The sequence below is a fragment of the Taudactylus pleione genome, unplaced genomic scaffold (assembly GCF_031769625.1).
Source record: "Taudactylus pleione unplaced genomic scaffold, aTauple2 ptg000244l, whole genome shotgun sequence".
NCBI classification, from domain to species: Eukaryota; Metazoa; Chordata; class Amphibia; order Anura; family Myobatrachidae; genus Taudactylus; species Taudactylus pleione.
In genome coordinates this window covers 3126995-3147765 of record NW_028284646.1, presented here as the reverse complement: position 1 = coordinate 3147765, position 20771 = coordinate 3126995, and the positions used below count along the sequence as shown (strand labels likewise).

At 44.2% G+C, this 20771-nt stretch overlaps 1 protein-coding gene across 1 annotated transcript in view; it reads left to right on the top strand.

Moving 5' to 3' along the window:
- FBXO9 (F-box protein 9) overlaps positions 1–20771 on the top strand; it is a 55544-nt gene that overhangs the window by 3179 nt on the left and 31594 nt on the right. The window contains exons 2-3 of the mRNA XM_088479683.1: positions 10011–10169; positions 10464–10521. Coding sequence (XP_088335809.1) covers positions 10011–10169; positions 10464–10521 — 217 coding nt within the window. The remainder of the gene's footprint in view (positions 1–10010; positions 10170–10463; positions 10522–20771) is intronic.

The following is a 20771-nucleotide window of genomic DNA, read 5'->3' as shown; positions in this document are numbered from 1 at the left end:
GCAGTGTGGGTCAATCAACCCTATAATGTATGCGAACATTAAGGTACTGTACATTTCATTACATTTACAGTCCCCTCTAAAAATGAGGTGTTTCTGTAACAAAAGAAAACACACAGGGTGGTTACATTTTTTTTATTACTATTTTGGTTCCTGCTGCTATCTGATTTCCAGGCTGTAATGTGTCACCTGCATTGTTTACACTTTCCTGATTTCCTGGTGAAAATTTCCTGTTTAAATTTGCAGTTAATGCATAGTGCTACATACGTGAAAGCTATCAAAACAAAGTATAGAAAGGGAAAAAATACCCAAAGTGAAAAGGTAATTTTCCCAATTTCAAATGAAAATTTATCCTGATTACATGTAAACTGGATTCTAATCATGAGGAAAATACACTGGAAACACTACTCGTTTCCTACAAGTTGAAACACTGGCCGTGTGATTACTATCGCCACTGTAGCCATATGATCTTAAATCTAGCAAGAGCGATTTGAAACATTAATCACAAGAAACAACTTGCACCTTCATCCTCAATCATGACTGGCTCAAACTTTCTGGGAACAAGCACAAATCAGGTTTCCAGGGAAGAGGGTTTTTTTTTGTTTTGCAGTTGCAGCAGTATAAATGTGCCACACAAAATCAGTTTTGCAATGACACTTTTTCACATGTTAAGAATATCTTGCTATATATATCTAGAGAATGGCAGGCACTCTCTCCCTGTAGTTATATCACATTTCCCAGGTGCCCTCTGCGATGTACAGTAGATAAACAGATGCTATGGACACTCATGGGGCTTGCAGACCATGTACATACAGATAGGCGGTGAAGCCTTTAAACTGTTGTCAACGTTTCAGTTTAATGGTAACTTTCGTCAATACCTGTTTAAAGTTTGCGTTAAGCTGAAACGTTGGCAGCAGTTTAAGAGCTTCACCAACCACATTTACTTGGTTTGCAAGCCCCATGAGTGCCACTGACCACAGCATCTGTTTATATAAAGATGGATATAGGTAAATATATATCTATATTTGTCTGTCTGGCTTTACACTTTAAAGGTGAATCCAGTCCTGTTATTGAAATGCCAGCATTTTTGTGGTATGTAGCATTAATTTGCATTAAGACGGATATAGAGATATGTACTACTCCTGTAAAGGATTCTAACTCCTCTGCAAGGATTTCCTTTACTTGTGTACAAAACTTAAAGCAAAGCCGGGTGTGTCATGGAACGAAAATCTGCTGTTGACACCAGGCAAAATGGATGTACACATTTTCTAGATTTTATTTGCCTTAAGGTGCATTTTCAAAAGATTAGGCATACACAAGGTCGTGTTAAAACCAGCCCTGTTGGTGTGCCTCGTGCACCCATCCCAGCACATTTGGTACTCACTGCCAACCTTTTGTCTTCTCATGTGGTCCATAAGTACAAGTCTACCTTTTTTGTGGCATTGTCTGCAAATACAAAGTTCTGCAACTGCTTATTGAGCAGTTATTTACATGAGAAGGCAATGACGGGTTACCTAATAAATTGGTGACTCAGGACCTGATTCAACAAGGATCGCTGATGCGATTGTGGCAGCAAGCACGTACGTAGTTCTGCGACATTATGCAAATGACTGCGATTGCAATGCCGCCGCAGCACAACATAAAGACGCCGCCCACTTCCCTTTACTTACATCCGTAATACCTTGCAAGTCTGCAAAAACATCAGTACCATCGGAGCCTCACGCACAATTAAGGCAGGCCAGACCTCACTCACAAACTGCTAAACTTCCTGTCGTTATCTAGAGGTCAGACTGCATATGCCGTCGCAGGGGCTTAATTATACATGCCCCTGTAACTGCGTTCAAACACGCTGACTCTTGCGTTCGCTCAACCACCCCCCACAAACGGTGCTTCCTGCCAATCACTCTGCGATGGGTCTGCGTACACACTGCCCTTTCATTCCCGATCGCTGTGGCTAGTTCGCGCACTGCGATACATGCGCAGATTGTGAAAATCGTCCGACTGCGTGCGTCTTAGCACTTGCGATTCTTGCTGAATCAGGCCCTTAGAATATATATTTACTAAAGTCTTCCCATGTTCCTGGTTGCTGACTTGAGTCAATAAATTGTCCTGTTAGGTGCCATGTGTGCTGCATCAGCCTCTAACTTCCTTTGCCTGTTTGTTTCATATTAAAAGTAGATGTCTTCCTTTTACGAACGTCTCCTGTGGTCATTAGTAATGCGATATACAGTAGTTTTTTGTTTTACTGTAAAATATCTTGGTTTTTAACTTCTATCTACCTTAAGGCGCGTATCCACTTGCCGACAATGAAGGACTGAATGATAACGTAGTCGTTCATTGTACTGTACTGTGCCGTGCCCACACTGAACGATATGTCATTCAGTGCAGGCACCCTCCCTCATCCCCGACCATGCTCAACCTGACGATATCGTCAGGTTGACAGTCATGTTCGGGCGATGAGCAATGCGGACAACGTCCAGCGGGAACGCGCATCGCTGTTCGTTGCCAACATTTTTCTGCACGATTAATGAGTGATTGACCGATCACAATGTCATAATTGTTCAATCGCTCATTTTTCTGCTGAGATACAGACCAGAGTGTGCTGTAGCACCAGGCAGGAAAGAGGAACTGCACGATTTGTGACAGGTCCAGGGTGCTAGAATGAACTCTAGGCTCCCAGTTTTGTATGCTTTGGTTGCATCTGGTTACATCCCATGCTGGACTGTGTTATAGGATGGGCTTTCGTCTTTGTACAGCGCTAGACACAGTGCATTCTGCGCCTCCATAAGCTCTGTGCTTTTCATAGAGCATCTAGACTAATTATTCCATGTGGTCACAGTGCTGCAGGCTCACATACAATGCAGTGTTCTCCCCAGGCTGTTTTTTTGTGGGCGCATTGCCCGTCAGAAACAGCCTATGGCCCGGCACTTCCCCTTGCCCCAATGCGCTGCATCACCGGTCACCCTCAGCGTGTTTTTGTTGACACACACTTTGATAGTGTTCACTCTAGGTCCGGCAGCAGGCAGGGCGCCGGACCTACAGATAGGGCACTTCTGCACACGTGATCAAAAAGGGGGCGTGTCTTTATGACGCGCCACCTTTTCATCACTCCTGGGGGCGTGCCCGGCTCTTATAGACATGCCGGGCAACCCCCAAGTGCTGCGGTCACTGTGAATGGAGGCCGGGCGTATGCATTCACCGGCGGTGACCGCTGTGCCGCCATTTTGACCACCCGCGGGAAACTGCGATCCGCGGGTGGAGGCAGAACCCGCAGGCTGTCTCAGCGGGGCGCCGCACTGGAGGGTAGGGTGTTTTCTGCCCTTCAGAAATAGGGCAGGGCGCGGCGTCCTGCTGACACAGCCTAGCAGGAACGCTACTTTGAGAGCGTAACCAATGTGCCGCTTCCGGGGGAACCTGCTGGCAGTTACACCGTCCCCACGTGCAGCAGGGTCCGGCTCTACTTCCTGCAGGAACTTCCTGTGGTTACACCAGTGCTGCTGCCCATGTGGAGCCAGCGCAATCAGCTGTCTGGTAACAAGTTGCTGCTGCACTGTGTTACACACAGTCACCTGTAGCCCCGTGTGCCAGTGTGAGCGGCGTAATGCGGGGATACCGGGCTGTACAATGCCGGAAGCAGTAGCATAGTCTGACGTTACTTCCACTCCAGTATTACTGCTGACGCGCATGGGGTATTCAGGGGATCGGTATGAATCTTTCAAACCCGACGCCGGAAGACCGGCACCACCGAAGATCCCGATGGGTAAGTAAGGCAACTACACCTAACCCTCTCCACCCCCCCTAACCCTCAGGGGTGCCTAACCTCCGCCCCCGTAAGTACCTAACCCCCCCTGTATCCCTGCAGCCTAAACCTAACCCTCCTGGGGGGGTTCCTAACCCAAACCTCCCCCCGGGGGTGCCTAAGCATTTGTCCCCCTCGGGAGCTCCTAACCTCTCCCCAACGGCTGTCTGCGCCCGGCTTACCTTTGTTTGATATGCAGGGCGTTGGGCTCCCGGCATAGGGATAATGATAGGCGTCGGGATTTCGACGCTTATCATTAATCCCTTGTCGGGATTGCACAGTCGGGAAGCCGGCTGTCGGCATTTCGACCGTCTGCTTCCTGACTAGCTACACAACTTACTGTATGCTTACTGTGCGCCAACCAGTCAGTGCGGTCGAAAATCGTGTGCTCGCAAAATAGCGAATGCCTGCTAATTTGAGTGACAGAATGAGACTATTGTGGGTGGTAACAAGGGAAGGTGCTTGAAAACGGGGAGTGGAGATCCGAACGCAGGCGTGCCAAACGGTCAAAACGGGCGTTTAATGGGAGTGCATAATTAACAAAGCAGCGTCATCGACCACGTCACTTGGTTGTCTTTTAGCCTGAACTGCTCGCATGATTGCGGTAGGAAAATGCTACCACAAGAATAGCGAGCAGTTCATACGCCGTTCGATGTACTCGATTAATCTAATAGCGGAGAAGACGTATGATGCGAGCGGCCAGGGGGCGTTTTTTCAAAATAGCGAGCACATGTTTCGTTTGCTCGTTCAGACATAGAGGCGTCAACAGACCGCAAAGAGCGAGTGCTTAATTTAAATATCCGGCCCCTTTTTTCAGAACGACCGTCCGCAAATAGCGACCGGCTCTGAATCAGGCCCTCTGTTCCCATACACCCTAGTGCTGTCTTGTTTCAGATAGATGCGCTAAATTCCCCGAAGCTCTTATATACAGCTAATACATACGTGTTTTTTCGTATATGCATAATATGCTGCAAAACAATTTGAGTTCTGGTGTAATCACTTTAGTGTTAATGACAAATTTTGTCTTTTGTCTTTCCAACATGTTGGTCAATTTATCTTTTGCCTCATCTTTTGGAAAGATCTGCTAATGAATAGGCCCCTTAATACTTCATAAGGCATAATGACTTGGGGGAGACACTGGCCTATTTCTACCAGTCCCTGTGCCAGTTTTCCAGTTTCCCCCCCCAAAAAAAAAAAATCTGTGGGGACAGTATCTGTGGAGCTGTATAAAAAAAATATATTCTGTGTAGCCTGCAAGTGGGGACAGTATCTGAGGTTTGTATTAATAATAATTTCTTTGGTGCCAGCAAGTGGGGAGAATGCGCCCGGCATCCATTCACAGTGACCGCAGCGCTTGGGGGCTGCCCGGCATGTTCGTAAGGGCCGGGCACGCCCCAGGAGTGCCGAAAAGAGGATGCATAATAAAGATGGCCTTTTTCATTGGCCGCACACCTTTTTCGTGCAGAAGTGCCCTTTCTCTAGGTACGGCGCCCAGCCTTGCGCCGGACCTAGAGTGAACATTATACACAGGTGTATTCATTACTCACTGACACATTTTAAAAGCACTAGAGGTGGATTTAATCAATTCACTTGTAATTCTGTGAGGAGACCTGGAAAACATGCACTGTTTGAGGTCCTGAGGACCGAGTTTTATGACCTGTGGTCTAATGTGTATGTCCTAGGACGGCGTGGAGTTATGTTAATGTTATGTATTTTAACTGCCGAACGACGCAAGATACATTGTTTGGTCATTTGAAAGATCGTTTGTTCTGGGCTTCAAGGGAAATTGAGATGATCATTCCATCATTAGTACATCGTCTAGTGTGTACCCAGCATTAGAACTTCTCCTTTTAATAAAGATGTGGGCTTAATGTAGCAGATTAACTGTTCTTTTAAATAAGATAGAAAACATCAACTTAATCTTATGGAGATGAAGTAATAATAATTTTAATTTAATTACCAGGCGGAAGGTGAAGACGATTGTTATCCTGTCATCCTGAAGGATGAGGAAAATAGAAGATCTGGAGAAACAAATCTTCAGGTTAATTGACTTTGTATTCATCTCCCCCCACACTCACAATATTTATGGACTTCGGAATTTGTATAACGTGTGCAAATGCTGAAGTGCATGAAATACTTTTAATGAGTAGAGATGGACAATTTTAAAGACTTTCACACAAAACTAAAAATTATGTTTTGGGAGGAATATCCAAAGTAAAACTATTGGTTTGACAAAGGAAGAGGGTACTCCTGCTGCTCAGGTAATGTTTTCAAATGGTCATTATACTGTCACAACACCATGTCAAGTTTGGGCACACAAGAAGTGTTGAGAAAGGACATTCACTAGTCTGGGACTAGGCTTAATCTTTATTATGATAGTCTATTAAAAAATATATTCGGGTGAATTCAATTGGGAGTGAGTATGAGAAAGCGATCTCTTTTCATAAAAACTTGCACACCTGAGAAATGACAGATTCAGTTACAAAATGGCGAATCAAGGCACTCACAGCGAGGGTGCGTAACTTTTGTATAAAAAGCTATTTGGGAGAAACCGTCCTTGAACACCAAAAAAGTGGCAACTGCTATATTGATTGCTGTGAATGGCATCAGGGAAGTACTAAAGGCTCTAAAAAGGTGTCAAATGTCTGATTTTTTTTTTTTTTGCTCCTTAATCCACTAGGGGACACCAGATCTCAAGACAGTGGGGTAGTGTTCACTCTAGCTCTGGCGGCAGGCAGTCTGTCTGTTGTCTGTCTAGACATCGTCTTGTCTGTCTTTTATACCAAACCCATTATTCATTGGGATGGGTGTACCAGAGGTTCTGCACTATGTCCCAAATTTTTTACCTTAAAATTAAGATTATACCTACTTTTTTACCTGCACAGGGTAGGTGAGCACAAACAACCTGAATTTGCAGAAAATGCAATGCGAGTTTGGAATTGAATTGCAAATGGGAACGACTCACAGGACCCTACTCACTCCTAGTTAAAATGACCTCATAAAGTTAGGTGGAATTATCCATTAAATGTGCTGTCATTATTTAGGTGAATAAAGGCATGTAGTATGGCCATGTCTACTAAATATAACTACTGTTATAGGTAACCATTAAAATGGGCGGCTGAAAATAATGTTGAATTCTGGAGCCATTCAATGATTTCTAGGATCTAGCTTGAACTTTTAAGGAGCCAGAGATGATGGGCAACAATAGACAGTAATAGAAATGGCTCCAAGAAGTTAGGCCCAACAGTCATTTTGCTTATTGTTGCATGCATTGGCTACCTGGCTTCTGGGATTTGCCCAGCCTTAAAGGTTACAATAACATTTTTATGTTTTCTCTGGACAGGTCTAGCTTTTTCAGTGATGATGATTGCAGACTAAAAGATAAAATTTAAGTAAATTATGTTGAGCTGAAACAAATTGCTACATTTAATTGAAACATTTACGTGTTTGCAATGGAACACATTGTTATGGTGCATACACACGGTCAGATTTTTCTTCAGATCTGAACGATAATGATTTTAAAAATTGTTCATAACTGAAGGAAAATCTGACATGTTTGAATGATGCACGTTCCCGATAGTCAGATAACGATATCTGACATCTGATGTGTTTGCAGTCAGTTTTGGACGATTTCAGTCATTTTAATGCAGTCAAAAATCGTTCATAGGGCCTGATTCAGAGCCGCTCGTAAGTGGCCGCTCGTTCGCTCCGAGCGATGTTTGCCCAACTGCGCATGCGTACGGATCGTTATACGCATGCGCGAACCAGTCAGTGCGGTCAAAATTAATGTGCTAGCAAAATAGCGAATGCCTGATAATTTGAGTGACAGAATGAGGCGTATGTGGGTGGTAACAGGGGAATGTGCTTGAAAACGGGGAGTGGAAATCAGAACGCAGGCGTGCTTAGGGGTCAAAATGGGCGTTTTATGGGTGTGCATAATTAAAACAGCAGCGTCATTGACCACGTCACTGGGTTATTTTATAGCCAGAACTGCTCGCAAGATTGTGGTAGGAAAAACCAACCACAAGAATAGCGAGCAGTTCATACGCTGGTCGATGTACTCGATTAATCTAATAAATAGCGGACATGACGTAGGATGCGAGCGGCCAGGGGGCGTATTTTTCCAAAAAACGACTGCAAGTTTTGTTCGCTCGTTCAGACCTAGAGGCGTGAACAGACCGCAAAGTGCGAACGGTTCATTTGAATAGCCACCCCTATTTTCTGGACGAGCGAGCGCTAATTGCGTCCGGCTCTGAATCAGGCCCACAGTTCAAAACGTTGGTCAGATTGTTCAATCGTTCATCTGACAAATCTGACCGTGTCTATGCACCATTATTTAAAAAGATAAATTGGATGTTCTTTAAAGCAGAAGTACTGCCTAAACACTGCAGCCATCCTTTTGGTGGGTTGCTGTATTCATAAGAATACAGTCCATACTACTTTGTCATCAATGGATTTTCAAAGATTAATGTTGGGTACACACCTATACAATCGTCGGCCCGTTCTTTCGATTTCGAGTTGTTCTTTCGATATTGAAAGAGTGTGTACGTGCGTTCGATCCTGTTTTGTCGGATGAAAACAGGACGAATCGGAGGATCGCATCTTCTGTGCAGTTTAATTTTCATCCGATTCGACAGGGTCTGGTCGTACCGATAGTGCTGTGTGTGTGCACCTTCCACCGTTCTTGCGACCATTCTTACGATTGTACACCAAACCTGGGGCTGCCTCTCTGGGCGTGCATAATTAAACTTAGGAAGTTCAGGAAGCATTCTTTGCCACGCTCCTCTCCATGTACATATTTGCCTTTTTTTTTAACCTTTACCCCACCACCTATACTGCAAGCCTTGACTTGCTGGAGTGTGTAGTACTGCAATTGATAGTGGACACAAGCATACATTCTTTACCTTAAGGATTAATACTTAATCCTTTAATTTCAGAAACGAACGGACGTAAGAGCTCTGAAAATGTTTACGTAGGCATGTTTTTGTCTCATCACATCCCCTTCCTGCCCATTATGTTAATTTTAGGTACACCCACTGTGAGCACAGCCTGAAATCTGGATAATGTGTACGCTGGTACAATCCATTTCCTTGCGATATTTCGGCAGCGCGAGATTGAAGGTTGCACATTGGATTGTATATGTGTGCGCTCGCATATCTGGACTGTGATCGGCACTTCCGAACGGGAGTATTGTCGATCGAACCGTCGCATCGAATGTGTGATTGTATAGGTGTGTATCAAGCTCAAGACACCGCATACTGGTTTTGACCACAAAATGATTTCTTCACTGTGTAGTCAGAGACAGGTCTGCTTTAGGATCAGCATAAATCAGAGGTTCCCAAACGCAGATCTCAAGGCACCCCAACAGTTCAGGTTTTTGAGAGATCCATGGTTGAGCACAGGTGGTTAAATCAAATTGAATGAGGTACTTATTAAGTCACCTGTGGTCAAGCATGGATATCCTTAAAACCTGGACTGTTAGGGTGCCTTGAGGACAGAGTTTGAGAAACTCTGACATAAACTCCTTATTTTTTCTTGTATACTAGTTATACATAATTATTTTAACATTTGTTCATTCTGAATCTGATGCATTGAAGCTGCAAAAGCAGACAGTCACAGCAGCCATACTTACTACCTTAAGGGGCCCATACATCTAGCAGCTATCGCGGCAATTGTCCGTTCTGCCGATGGCAGGGTTGGGGAATTGGGGATATTCAACATGTTGAACAATCTTGATTCCCCGATCCTGACCCAAAGATGGTCTAAAGCAGCAAGTCCCGGATCTCTAACATGTTTAATTTCTGCAGATGGATCACTGATCATCGATTGCAGCTTATCGGCAGAATAGGGAATCTGGGCCATAGATGTATGTCCCGCTTTATGCATGACTCAGAATAACACAGGACTGTGGTTACATGTTCAAGACACACCTATGAAATGGATGCCTTGGGTGCATTCGCAAGGTAGCTGCCCAGCTGATGCCCAGAAACACCCAAGATGTGGGTACAAGGTGCTGCACATGTGCAATTTGCTAAAACTCACTAGATGCGTCTGCATTTGCACTTGTGTCTAACTCGCAATCAAACCCTTAAATGTGAAGTAATAGATCTCTTTGTGACTCTTGGAAGTACATGCACATAGCTCCTAGCTAATAAATGGCAATAATATATAATGACCTGTTTATTTTTATCCTCCCACATGCATGGCCTATCAGGAAGAGCTACAGGTGTTCCGAGCTCGTTGGATGTCTGAACTTGCTCCAGGAGTAAGTTCTTCAGGGACAGAGACTCCGCTCCGCAAAGGAGCTGTAAGAGGGCCTGTTGGAAAGGCCTCAGATACCAAAGCAAAGCAAGAATTGGCAAAGGAGGAGAAGGTAATTGTGAGATTTCATTGGTACATTCCTTTTCTTGTGAGAGGTGTGGTATCAATTCTTTTATTTTGCTTATTTACTTCAATTCCGTGGGCATGCATTCGTATATTAGGGTTGTTTTCTATCTTATAAACTCCACCCAAAATAGATTTTTCAAGACAATAAAGTCTACTTTTCTTTGGTACAGCATTTGCATGATGCAGTGTTACCCTGTAGTGTTCTTCCTAATGCTAGTCTCTGGTGCCTCTTAACTGAACTATAAACTTTAATGTTTTGATCCACCTCCTTCCCATCCAGGCAAGAGAACTTTTTCTTCAAGCTGCAGAACAAGAACAAAATGGGGCACTCTATGAAGGTATTTTTTTTTTTTTTACATTTATGTAACCACTGTTTGTTACATTGGAAATGGGGAATGAATGAAATGGTATGAAACTTGCCAGACAAATCCTGTTGTCAGCTTGTGCTTTTTAAATACTACAGGCCTTATGCTGAACATATGCCAGTTTGCAAATTCACACTGGGTATTGCCCACAAAAAGAACACGCTCATATGTGCCAACACTCAATTTTAGGTATCTGGAACTTGTACCGTCTTACAATGGGAGGGAAGGGGCAGTCTGATGTAGGCAAAGCGCATAGTAAGGGCATGTTTACAATGTGATGATGACTTATCATAGAAAGGTGTGCGTGATGCTGTTGCGGAGCCAAACGCATCTCAAGAGGTGTACTTATAGCCGCTATTTTTGAGTGCACTTTTTCATGAGTAATTTACATCCATGTTGTCACCAACTTTTCATCATTTCTTGGGTCTATATAAAAAAAGATAGGCGCTCTGCCTACATGGTTCTTCTAAATCGCCCAGCCATTCAATAATTATTTCATCATTTAGCAAACATCATTTTGATTTATCAGAAAACAAATCTAGAATTGTTGACTGTGTCCTTTGAATTATAGCATATAATGAATGAAAATACATGCTTACTAGCAGCAAAATCTACTGAATCAGCCATATTATACAATTCTTTGTTCTCAGTGGGTGTGGTATAAGAGGTTGACATTCAGAAGGTTGATAGATTCTGAAGGTTGACATGGACTTTAGGTCAACAACCCATATGTCGACATGGTTAAAATGTTTACATTTAGCATGTCGACATACACGTTTTTTTTGCTTCTTTCAACCTAGGCCTAACCCTAACAATAAGAAAAAAAAAACTGCATGTTTACATTCAGGTGTCGACATTATGAACATTTTAACCAGTGCAACATTTATTAATGTCAACATATTCGTTGTCGACCTACAGTTCATGTCAACGTTGAAAACCTGTCGGCCTTCTGAATGTCTGTGTTCTGACCATATCCAGTTCTCAGTATATAGTGAACAGCATTACTTGCTTTGAGATAGCTTATTGTTACTGCTTCCAGTCAGTTGAGATTGCAGGACTAATTGAAGTCCATGTAAATTATCCCTTTTAATATTTATGTTTATGAATAAACCCTGTATACATGGATTCCTAAAGTGACTTCAGTAGCACAACTGAACCATCATGTGACAAAACTGGAGCTGGTCCTCTTAACTACCCACTGCTGACCAACAATAGGTGCTGGTGTGGATAATTGCTTCCACTGTTCATGGAAGGTAAAGAGTTGCACTGTAAAAATTGTGAGAATTTATTAACACAAAAAATAAAAACAATCCGGATGCTTTTATTGAGATGAGTTTGTGGCACCTCCTACTCAATGAAGCCTCAGAAGTATGATTTAAGCAGTTAAAAAAGATGAAAGAAATAATGGAAAAAAACTGGCGCTTAGCCTACCAGATATATGATATTAAATATGAAATATACATTGACTGCAACCTTTGAAGCCAATGTCTGAATTATACCCCCCACTAAATCAACAGAATAAAAAACAAGTATTTAAGGCACTGTCAATTAATACACATTTAGATGGCATATACCAATATTTTAATTCACATAAAATCACATCATACAATAAAAATATTTCACATACACTAAACAGTAACCCTGCCAAGAAACTAAAAATGCACAGAGAAAGCTCCTCGTTACAAGACCGTGTGTTAAATCCTTATAACACAGCTTACACTACTATGGGCTCTATTTATTTTCATTATTTTTACTAAAATAAAGTGAAAAGGGTGTTTGCACACCGTTTTCACATTACTTTAGTATCACCTAAAGTTACTAAAGGGCAATTGGAGTAGAATTCGTAAAATTCTACTCCAAGCCCTAATTATCAAACATTTTTAGTAATCGGATCGCATTTCCCATAATTGTAATGGGAAATGCGATCTGTCTGCAAGTTACTAAAAATAAATTGTGAAAAAATACCGGGGGAAGCCCTGTGAGAATAACGTTACCTGGAGGTGGCGTTACCAGGCAGTGCAGAGCCCGGAGCTGGCCCCAGTGATCAGCTGTGTGGTCTAAATAGACCACACTGCTAAAAAAAAAAAAAATAGTAAATAATATAACTTACCAGAGTCCAGGGAACGGAGATCGGGGCTCTGGTGATGTCCTCCCTCCGGTTAGCTGGTCTCCCATCCTGCACTGGGACCCAGTCATCAGCTGACCGGGTCCCAGTGCAGGATGGAAGACCAGCTGACTGGAGCCATGGAGGACATCACTGGAGCCAAGTGCAATTAAGGGGGGTGAGGTGTCGCGATCGCGGGGGGCGGGGCTTAACGGTGTCCGGCGCGGGTACTTGTATTTTTGCGAAAGATACCGTTATATATGTGCGGAGGGGATTCACAGGGACAGCTTTATCGCAAGCTCTAATCCTGCAAGGAATTTTTAGTAAATCCCTGTGATATTGACTGAATTTGCAATTCGAATTCAGTCGATAATATCACACTACAATCTGCATTCTAAATGCGGATTGTAGTAAATAGAGCTCTATGTAGCAATATCAGCATGAAAAACCAATTTAAGTTGTTAGTATCCAATATCTGGAATTATGTAGCAATTCACTTTCCAATAGAAGCTTGTTTTTGTAGCAGGAAATGTAATTAAGTCCCTTTATAATTAAGTACACTGAATATCCAGATAAAAAACACAAATGTGAGCTGTCTTTTATAGCAATCTCTGTTCATCAGCAGTATGGTACTTTTGTGTAACCACAGATGATCCTTTATAGGAAAAGATAAAGTTGAACCAAAACAGTTTGAAGAAAACAGGATCTTTTCCTTTTACTGTGTATAAATGAACGCAGATCCACTGTTTAGTGAGAACACAAACTAGCAGTCTCCGATCACCAGCATGGTACTTTTTTGTTATATGTATATAGCCGCTTATGGAACTTTTCACAGGAGGAGGAGAGCTTTAATTAGGTAAGCAGCATTTGCTTCATCCCTCGGCAGCATGTTATTAAGCACTTTTGCCCATGCATGTGAGTCCAGGCCCTTTATACTACTAGCGGACCAAGTAAGTCTCTCACAGCCTTAAAAAAAAAAAAAATGGAAGACCACTATCCAGTCTGTTATGAAGAAAATGCAAAGCAGAATGAGAGGAATCTCCAGCATAAGTAACAAACCTTATCAGTCTTCCGCAAGCAATGATAATTTTATGCAGAAAAAGGCTTTTGAGCTGTCAGCCTAAATTGAATGACAACCCCAGACAGTTGCTAGGTCCTCAAGGTTGTTACTGCAATAGCCTCACCATGAAATTCAGACGATGAAGGTCCTTGCATAGAAATAGACCCGGTGCCTTTAAGATATTCCTGTAGAGGAAACCTACAATATGGGCCTGTCCCAAAACTAAATGTTGGCCTTCCTGTCCAGTCCGGGGCCACAAGGATCACTGGGACCCCAAATCTAATGGGTTTTCTGAGGACTCGACTGAGCACAGAAATTGAGGGAATAAAGAAGACCAACCTGAAGTTACAAGGAACAGTCATGGAATCCACAAGGTATGCCAGCAGAGCCTTGGTCCTGTTGCAGAATGTGGGCACCTTGTAGATGTTCCAGGAGGCCTGTAGATGAACTTCGGCTGAGCCAATCTCTGATACCCCCAGATGAAGTGACCATTCACCTGGGAGAATGGCATGGTTTCTGAAAAATTGTGCATCAAATTTTTTATTTTAATAAGGTAGTTTTATTGAAAATCTTTCAATAGCAAACACATAAAATAAAACAAAGTACAAAAACGCAACAACATAGCAGAAAATACAGTCGAACATGGATAAGTGGGATCTCAAGGGATGGCACGTCTCCCTTAAAGAGGTATCTCGTTTATAAAGTTTCTCACTTATCCAGGTTCAAGAAGTTTCTCTCTTTATAGAGGTTCTCATCCCTGTAAGTCCAGGTACAGACATAGAGACTTGTCAAAACCTGTACTAATCCCAGTTACAGAGGTTCTAAATGCGGTTGTCTCATTATAGAGGTTAATAAACTGCACTAATCTCTCTTAAAGAGGTCCTAACAGCAATCGTCTTGGTTATAGAGGTGATTATTCCTAATAATCGAGAAAAATCAGTCTTAGTTAAAGAGATTTGACTGTCTCGCTAACAGGTTTTTTGGTGCAAAAATGTCAGGACCTCACAATTAGTCCCAGTAATAGAGGTTTCCCACTTATCCTGGCTCGACTGTATATCTAAGCATAATTAACATTTTGCATGAACAGTGATGTAAGACAGCATCAGAATAGAACTTGAGACAGTACATATGAATATAAGACTGTTCATGCATATGATCAAAACATAGTATATGCAACATAAGAGGCAGTGGGGAGACCTGGGGAAAATTAAACCGTGATATGCTTCAGTTTCAAGGCACAGCTAGAGGACTGCCAGAGAAACCACACTTTATCAAATTTGGCGGACATTTTACGTTCATGTGAGACAGTGCCATTCACTAATCGAAGCCAAGTGGATAAAGATGAAACCTGTGGAGCCATCCAACATCTAGCAATAAGGACTTTGTGTCACTGTTCTCCTAATGTTAGCCAGAGTCGTAAATATTGATTTAGAATTCCTTGTGGCTCAATCCTAATCCCAGTCTCACCGACACATTGTACGACATTAGACCAAAACTTCCAACACCTGCGGACACGATCATAGCAAATGCCAAGTCTGCATCATACAGTAAGTACCACATTTAGTGCAGGAGGTAGAGGTCAGCCGTCCAAGCTTAGCAAAGGCGCACTGGAGTCCAGTACACCTGTGTAACAAAAATTCTGCACCACTTTTACACAACCGGAATGTACCATGTTAATATTTTTCTCTACATGCGCTGTGCACATGTCGGGACTCAGGAGAGTGCTTATTACTCCTGGATCATGGCCATGATGTTGCTTTGATACAAATGGTCCTGTCCCTGTAGCAAAAAATGGTCCCCTTTCAGAGTTTACAGAATAATTCCAAACTTTAGAAAATTGATGGAGGTGCTGCACCCCATCCTTGTCCAATGAACTTGTAATCGAAGGTGCAACATCACCACTCCTCATCTCTGAAACCTTGCACATGGCAGACTAAACCACTTCAGCTGCAGACAGAAGATAGCAAATGGGGTATGGAGAGCCAGAATCCTCCCAACCAAGTGTCTGAATCGCGTCTTCCAGATGAAAGACCTTCTGCACCCTGGTATCGAAGACTAGGCCTAGAAATGGATGTGGTATAATAGATCGACAAGCAATAGGTTGACCTTTTGACCAAAAGATCGACTAACAAATAGTCGACAGAGTTAAAAGGTTGACAGGTTCAAATGGTACAATTTTTTTTTTTTTTAAGTTATTATTATTTAACCTTAATCCTCCCCCTAGTGCCTAAACCTAACTGTCCCCTCAGGTATCCTAAGCCTAAAGGAGCCTATCCATTAGACGACTTTTTGAACGATCCGACCAAAACCAGGAGGTTTTGGTCGGAACGTTCAGAAAGTAATCAAATGGATAGCCGGCAAGGACCAGCGATGCGCATGCACGCTGGGTCCTTGCCGACCCCGACTATCTGTGGAACATGCTCATCAACTTAACGATGATCGTCAGGTTTACATGTTTACAGATAGGAGGTCGGTCTCCAGCACTGAATGACGTTCAGTGAACGCTGTTCAGTGCGGGCACACCCGGCCACCTGAAGGACTGAACACTAAACGTTCAGTTTTTCAGGTCGCCTACTGGATAGGCCCCTTAACCTTAAAAATTGTTGATGTTTTAACTCTGTTGACATTCTGCACTGTCAACCATTTGTCAGTCACCACTTTGTCCCTTTGACCATGTCGACCTATTGTTGACCATCTGGTATCTACCTATTGACTGTTGATCTTCAATCTAGATACCCCTAGAGACACCATCCATCACCACGTTTTGAATTTAAAAATCTACAAATGCTGTTCCAGTATCTGGGCAGTCCTGTGTAGGAAAGACCAGAGTCTTCATAGAGGCACAATAAGTGATAAAGCAGCCATTATGAACATTTTGAAGACTCCTGTCGCCATGTACAGGCCAAATGGAGAATCCAGCATTGAGCATCCCATTGTCCCTACCAGTTTGGAAGCTAAAGATAAAAAATGTTTATCCTAACTGGTGTGCAAGGATTTCAGGTACAAAAATTGTTCTGCTTCTCTCCAAAAATCATCAGGGCAGAGCCCTTGGACGCCTATAACATTTTCTCTCTATGATGCCTGTTGCCCTCAGATCTTAAGTAGCTTCCACCTGTCCTTCATCGAAGACTGGCACCCGCAACAGCAGGAACATGCAGAGGGAGAAACCCGTCAGGTACTCTTATAGTACATAGGATTCTCAGCTGCATAGGTTTCTCTTCTTTTTTGTGGTCCACCACTTGCAGATGGAAAAGGGGCCATGAAAATTACAGAATATCACACATGCTTACCTGAAGAAAAGTGCTCTATCCTCCATTAGTCAAACAAATGCAAACTCCATCTAAAGGTGCATACACACGGTCAGATTTGTCAGATGAACGATTTGAACTATGGGGGTCATTCAGACCCGCTCGTGAGCGTCAGTACGATCGCAAGCGGGTCGATGTTTCCCACTGCGCATGCGCACGACGGAGGGAGCACCATCGTGCGCATGCGCGAGACCCGGGGAGCGACGGGCTTTCCATCGCTCCGGGTCTCGCACCAAAGGGGGCGTGCTGTCGATGTTGATTGACAGCATGCCCCCTTTGGTGGGCGTGCCGGCCAGACGGAGTCGCAGTCGCAGTCTGAAGCTGGCCCCACTGACATCACTAGTGATGTCAGTGGGAGTGATTTTGACTCTGATAGAGCCAAAATCACTCCAGGGCTTGTGGCAGGGAGACCCTACTGCAGGGTCTCCGTCGCAAGTCCAATGATCGCGATGGTCAAGATGATCGTGACCATCTTTTTGGCCGCTCGCATATCCTGTGGGTGGTCACCCACAGCTATACGAGCGGCCAGGAGGCCGCTCCATTTTCATGGAGGAGGGCCTTGATTCAGAGCGAGCGCTCTGGTCAGAGCGTTCAGCTCTGAATCAGGCCCTATGAACGATTTTTGACTGCATTAAAATGATTGAAATCGTTCAAAACTGACTGCAAACATATCAGATGTCAGATATCGTTATCTGACCATCGGGGACGCGCATCGTTCATCGTTCAGACATGTCAGATTTTCCTTCAGATATGAACGATTGAACGATTTTTAAAATCTTTATCGTTCAGATCTGAAGAAAAATCTGACCGTGTGTATGCACCATTAGATCCAAACCGATTTCAAATCCACAGTAGGATTTTGCAAAACCTCTGGGACTCCAATCTGTGTCCCAAAGCTGGACCCATAGTATGTGCCTGGCACAACGGCTATGGACAAAATTGTAGAGTCAAGTAAAGCTGAATCCGAAGGCATTAAGGAAATAGCTTGTGTGAGGACCAAGCTCAAGACATTCACGCTGTGACTCTAGCGCCACCTACTACACTAACAAGTCAAATTTATTATCCTTGATATGCTTCACCAAGATAAGTAGGTCTGGGCTGGTCCAACTGTAACCCATCCCGAGAAAGTTTCGATCATCATCAAGGATCTTAATGACACATATTAATGCCAGGGAACGCCTGAGTTTTGCCCCAACTGCCACAGGGCATAACTTAGGGAAGAATCTGGTTCTATGGACGAGGTACATAGACGATGTATTCTGCATCTGGAAAGGACACCTCAACACCCTCACAGACTCCTTAGCCCACATCAATGACAATGACAGACACCTGCATTTCACCACACAATTCAGTAAAACAGATAATTTCCTGGACTTGCACATCTTCATCGACGAACACAAGATACACACAAAAACTTTCCAGAAACAGTTAGACATAAATAGCTTCATCCTCTCTGAGAGTGGCTTTCAGCCAAATTGGCTCCAAAACGTACCCACCAGCCAATTCAAACGTATTAGACGTAACTGCACCAGACTTAGACTATTACGAACAAGGAGACAAAATGAAGGAACAATTCATAGCCAAAAATTACGACAGCAAAGCAGTCCAGGAGACTCTGATCAAGATAGGCACTGAAGAGCGTTCACCCCTACTGCAGTACAAGGACAACAAATCACAACGCATGGACAACATACCATTCATAACGCAATACAACACTAGCGCCACGAGGATAAAACAGATAAAAACACTGGAACCTGTTACTCAAAGACGAAACATTGGCCACGGTACTCCCCACATACCCCAAAGTAATATACCGCAAGGCCCCAAACATCAAAGACAAACTAGTTCGCAACCACATACCCCCAACATCACTGACACAAATCACCCTGGATCACCAACCCCTGAAAAAAGGCTTCTACCACTGCGGCATGTGCACCAACTGCCGGACTTTAGGACACAGGAGCACTAAACCTACCACCACATTCACCTCATCACAGACAGGGAATACCTACGACATCCAGGAACACATTACATGCAACACCAGTCACGTGATATACATGCTACAATGTCCGTGTAACCGACAGTACATAGGACGCACCATAAGACCACTCAAAGCAAGAATAACAGAACACATCAGAGGCATCAAAAACAAAACTGACACACACAATGTCCCTTTACACTTCCAGGAGAAACATGCCAGCAGCACCCAGGGCATGAGATTTATAGGCATCAAAGCACTTGGCAACAATTGGAGAGGGGGTGACATACTGAAGAGACTTAACAAAGAAGAATTGAAATGGATATTCACCATGCAAACATTCACACCACACGGCCTGAACATCGACAATGAAATCAAATCCGTCATAGCCAAGTAGACCCCAACCTGTAAGGATAAGCACCATCCATGACGCAGACTACCCATTACCAAGCAGAATCCGATGCACACGTAAACACACACCCGTACAGACACCCCCCCTCAAATGATCCACCCAACGCACCCACACAGCATGCACCAGCGCACACCATACACTATGGAACAAATCACACTGCCCAACAACACCACACCCAGGCACCCACATGACATCACACTGATCCCACACTAACATGCAGTTCCCCAGACACACACACATGACACGCATAGCAAATAACACCCATCAACCCCATCCAGAACAAGAGTTCCCGCTGCACACACACACAATCCCTCATTATGCTATATACACACACACCAACAAGGACACCCCCCCCAGCCCCAGATCCCACGCACCCCCATACGATGGCATCCCACCACCCGCCGGTCATCACCAACAACACAGGACACAGCACCAACCGTGCACGTGACACAGAACTAGACCATCATGCACCTTAACCACAAGGGCACCCGACGCCTGCCTCCCCATTTATGATCCACACCACTGTGCAGGCAATACATACCAAGACAATCATAAAAGTGACCTCCTACGTACTTATCCCCAGCAACACACACCGCTTTAACACATACACCCCAGCCACTCGCACCCAATCCCCTACAGTAAACACCGCATTAACGCACATTTTGGATCCATTCCCGCGACCAAAACACTATGCCCGACTAGCCACGGGTCACCATGGCAACCAGACCAGTCAACCCAAGCCTCCCCCTGATAGGACCACCTGCACTATGTGACCATAGCAGCTGTTGGGAATCCCGCAGCACGATAGTCACCGGTGACGTCAGGCCACCCACACCACATGAACCCACTTAGCAGCGCAGCGCTCAGTCCCCATAGGACTCCACATCCACATGTGACCATGACGTCAGACGGGGATTTCGTCGTGACACGCGTTCCCATGGTAACGCTAACCCTCCGTCCAGCCCGGCCCCGCCATAACCCACGTGGCACACACACAGCGCGCGATCAGAGCTATCATCAGCGTGCGCACACCTCCTCCCTACAGGTATCGCATTCCCAGCTGTAGTACACACAATGTTGTTGGCCAAACAGGCATGCCAATCGCCTAACTACAACATCGCCCGCCCTCCCCCCCCCCCCCCCCCACCTGCAGCCATTTCACATTACCACCTCCACTGTGACAGGCTACACAGCCACATGTGATCACCCACAGACCCACCCTCCACCTATATAGCACAATCCCTTTTCACCCATCAGTATCTCCTTGATGAAGGCTACTGGCCGAAACGCGTTGGTGAACTCATTTCCCCCACACACCATCGCTGCAGAACCACGCGATCCCCTGCCCTCCAGGCAGTACA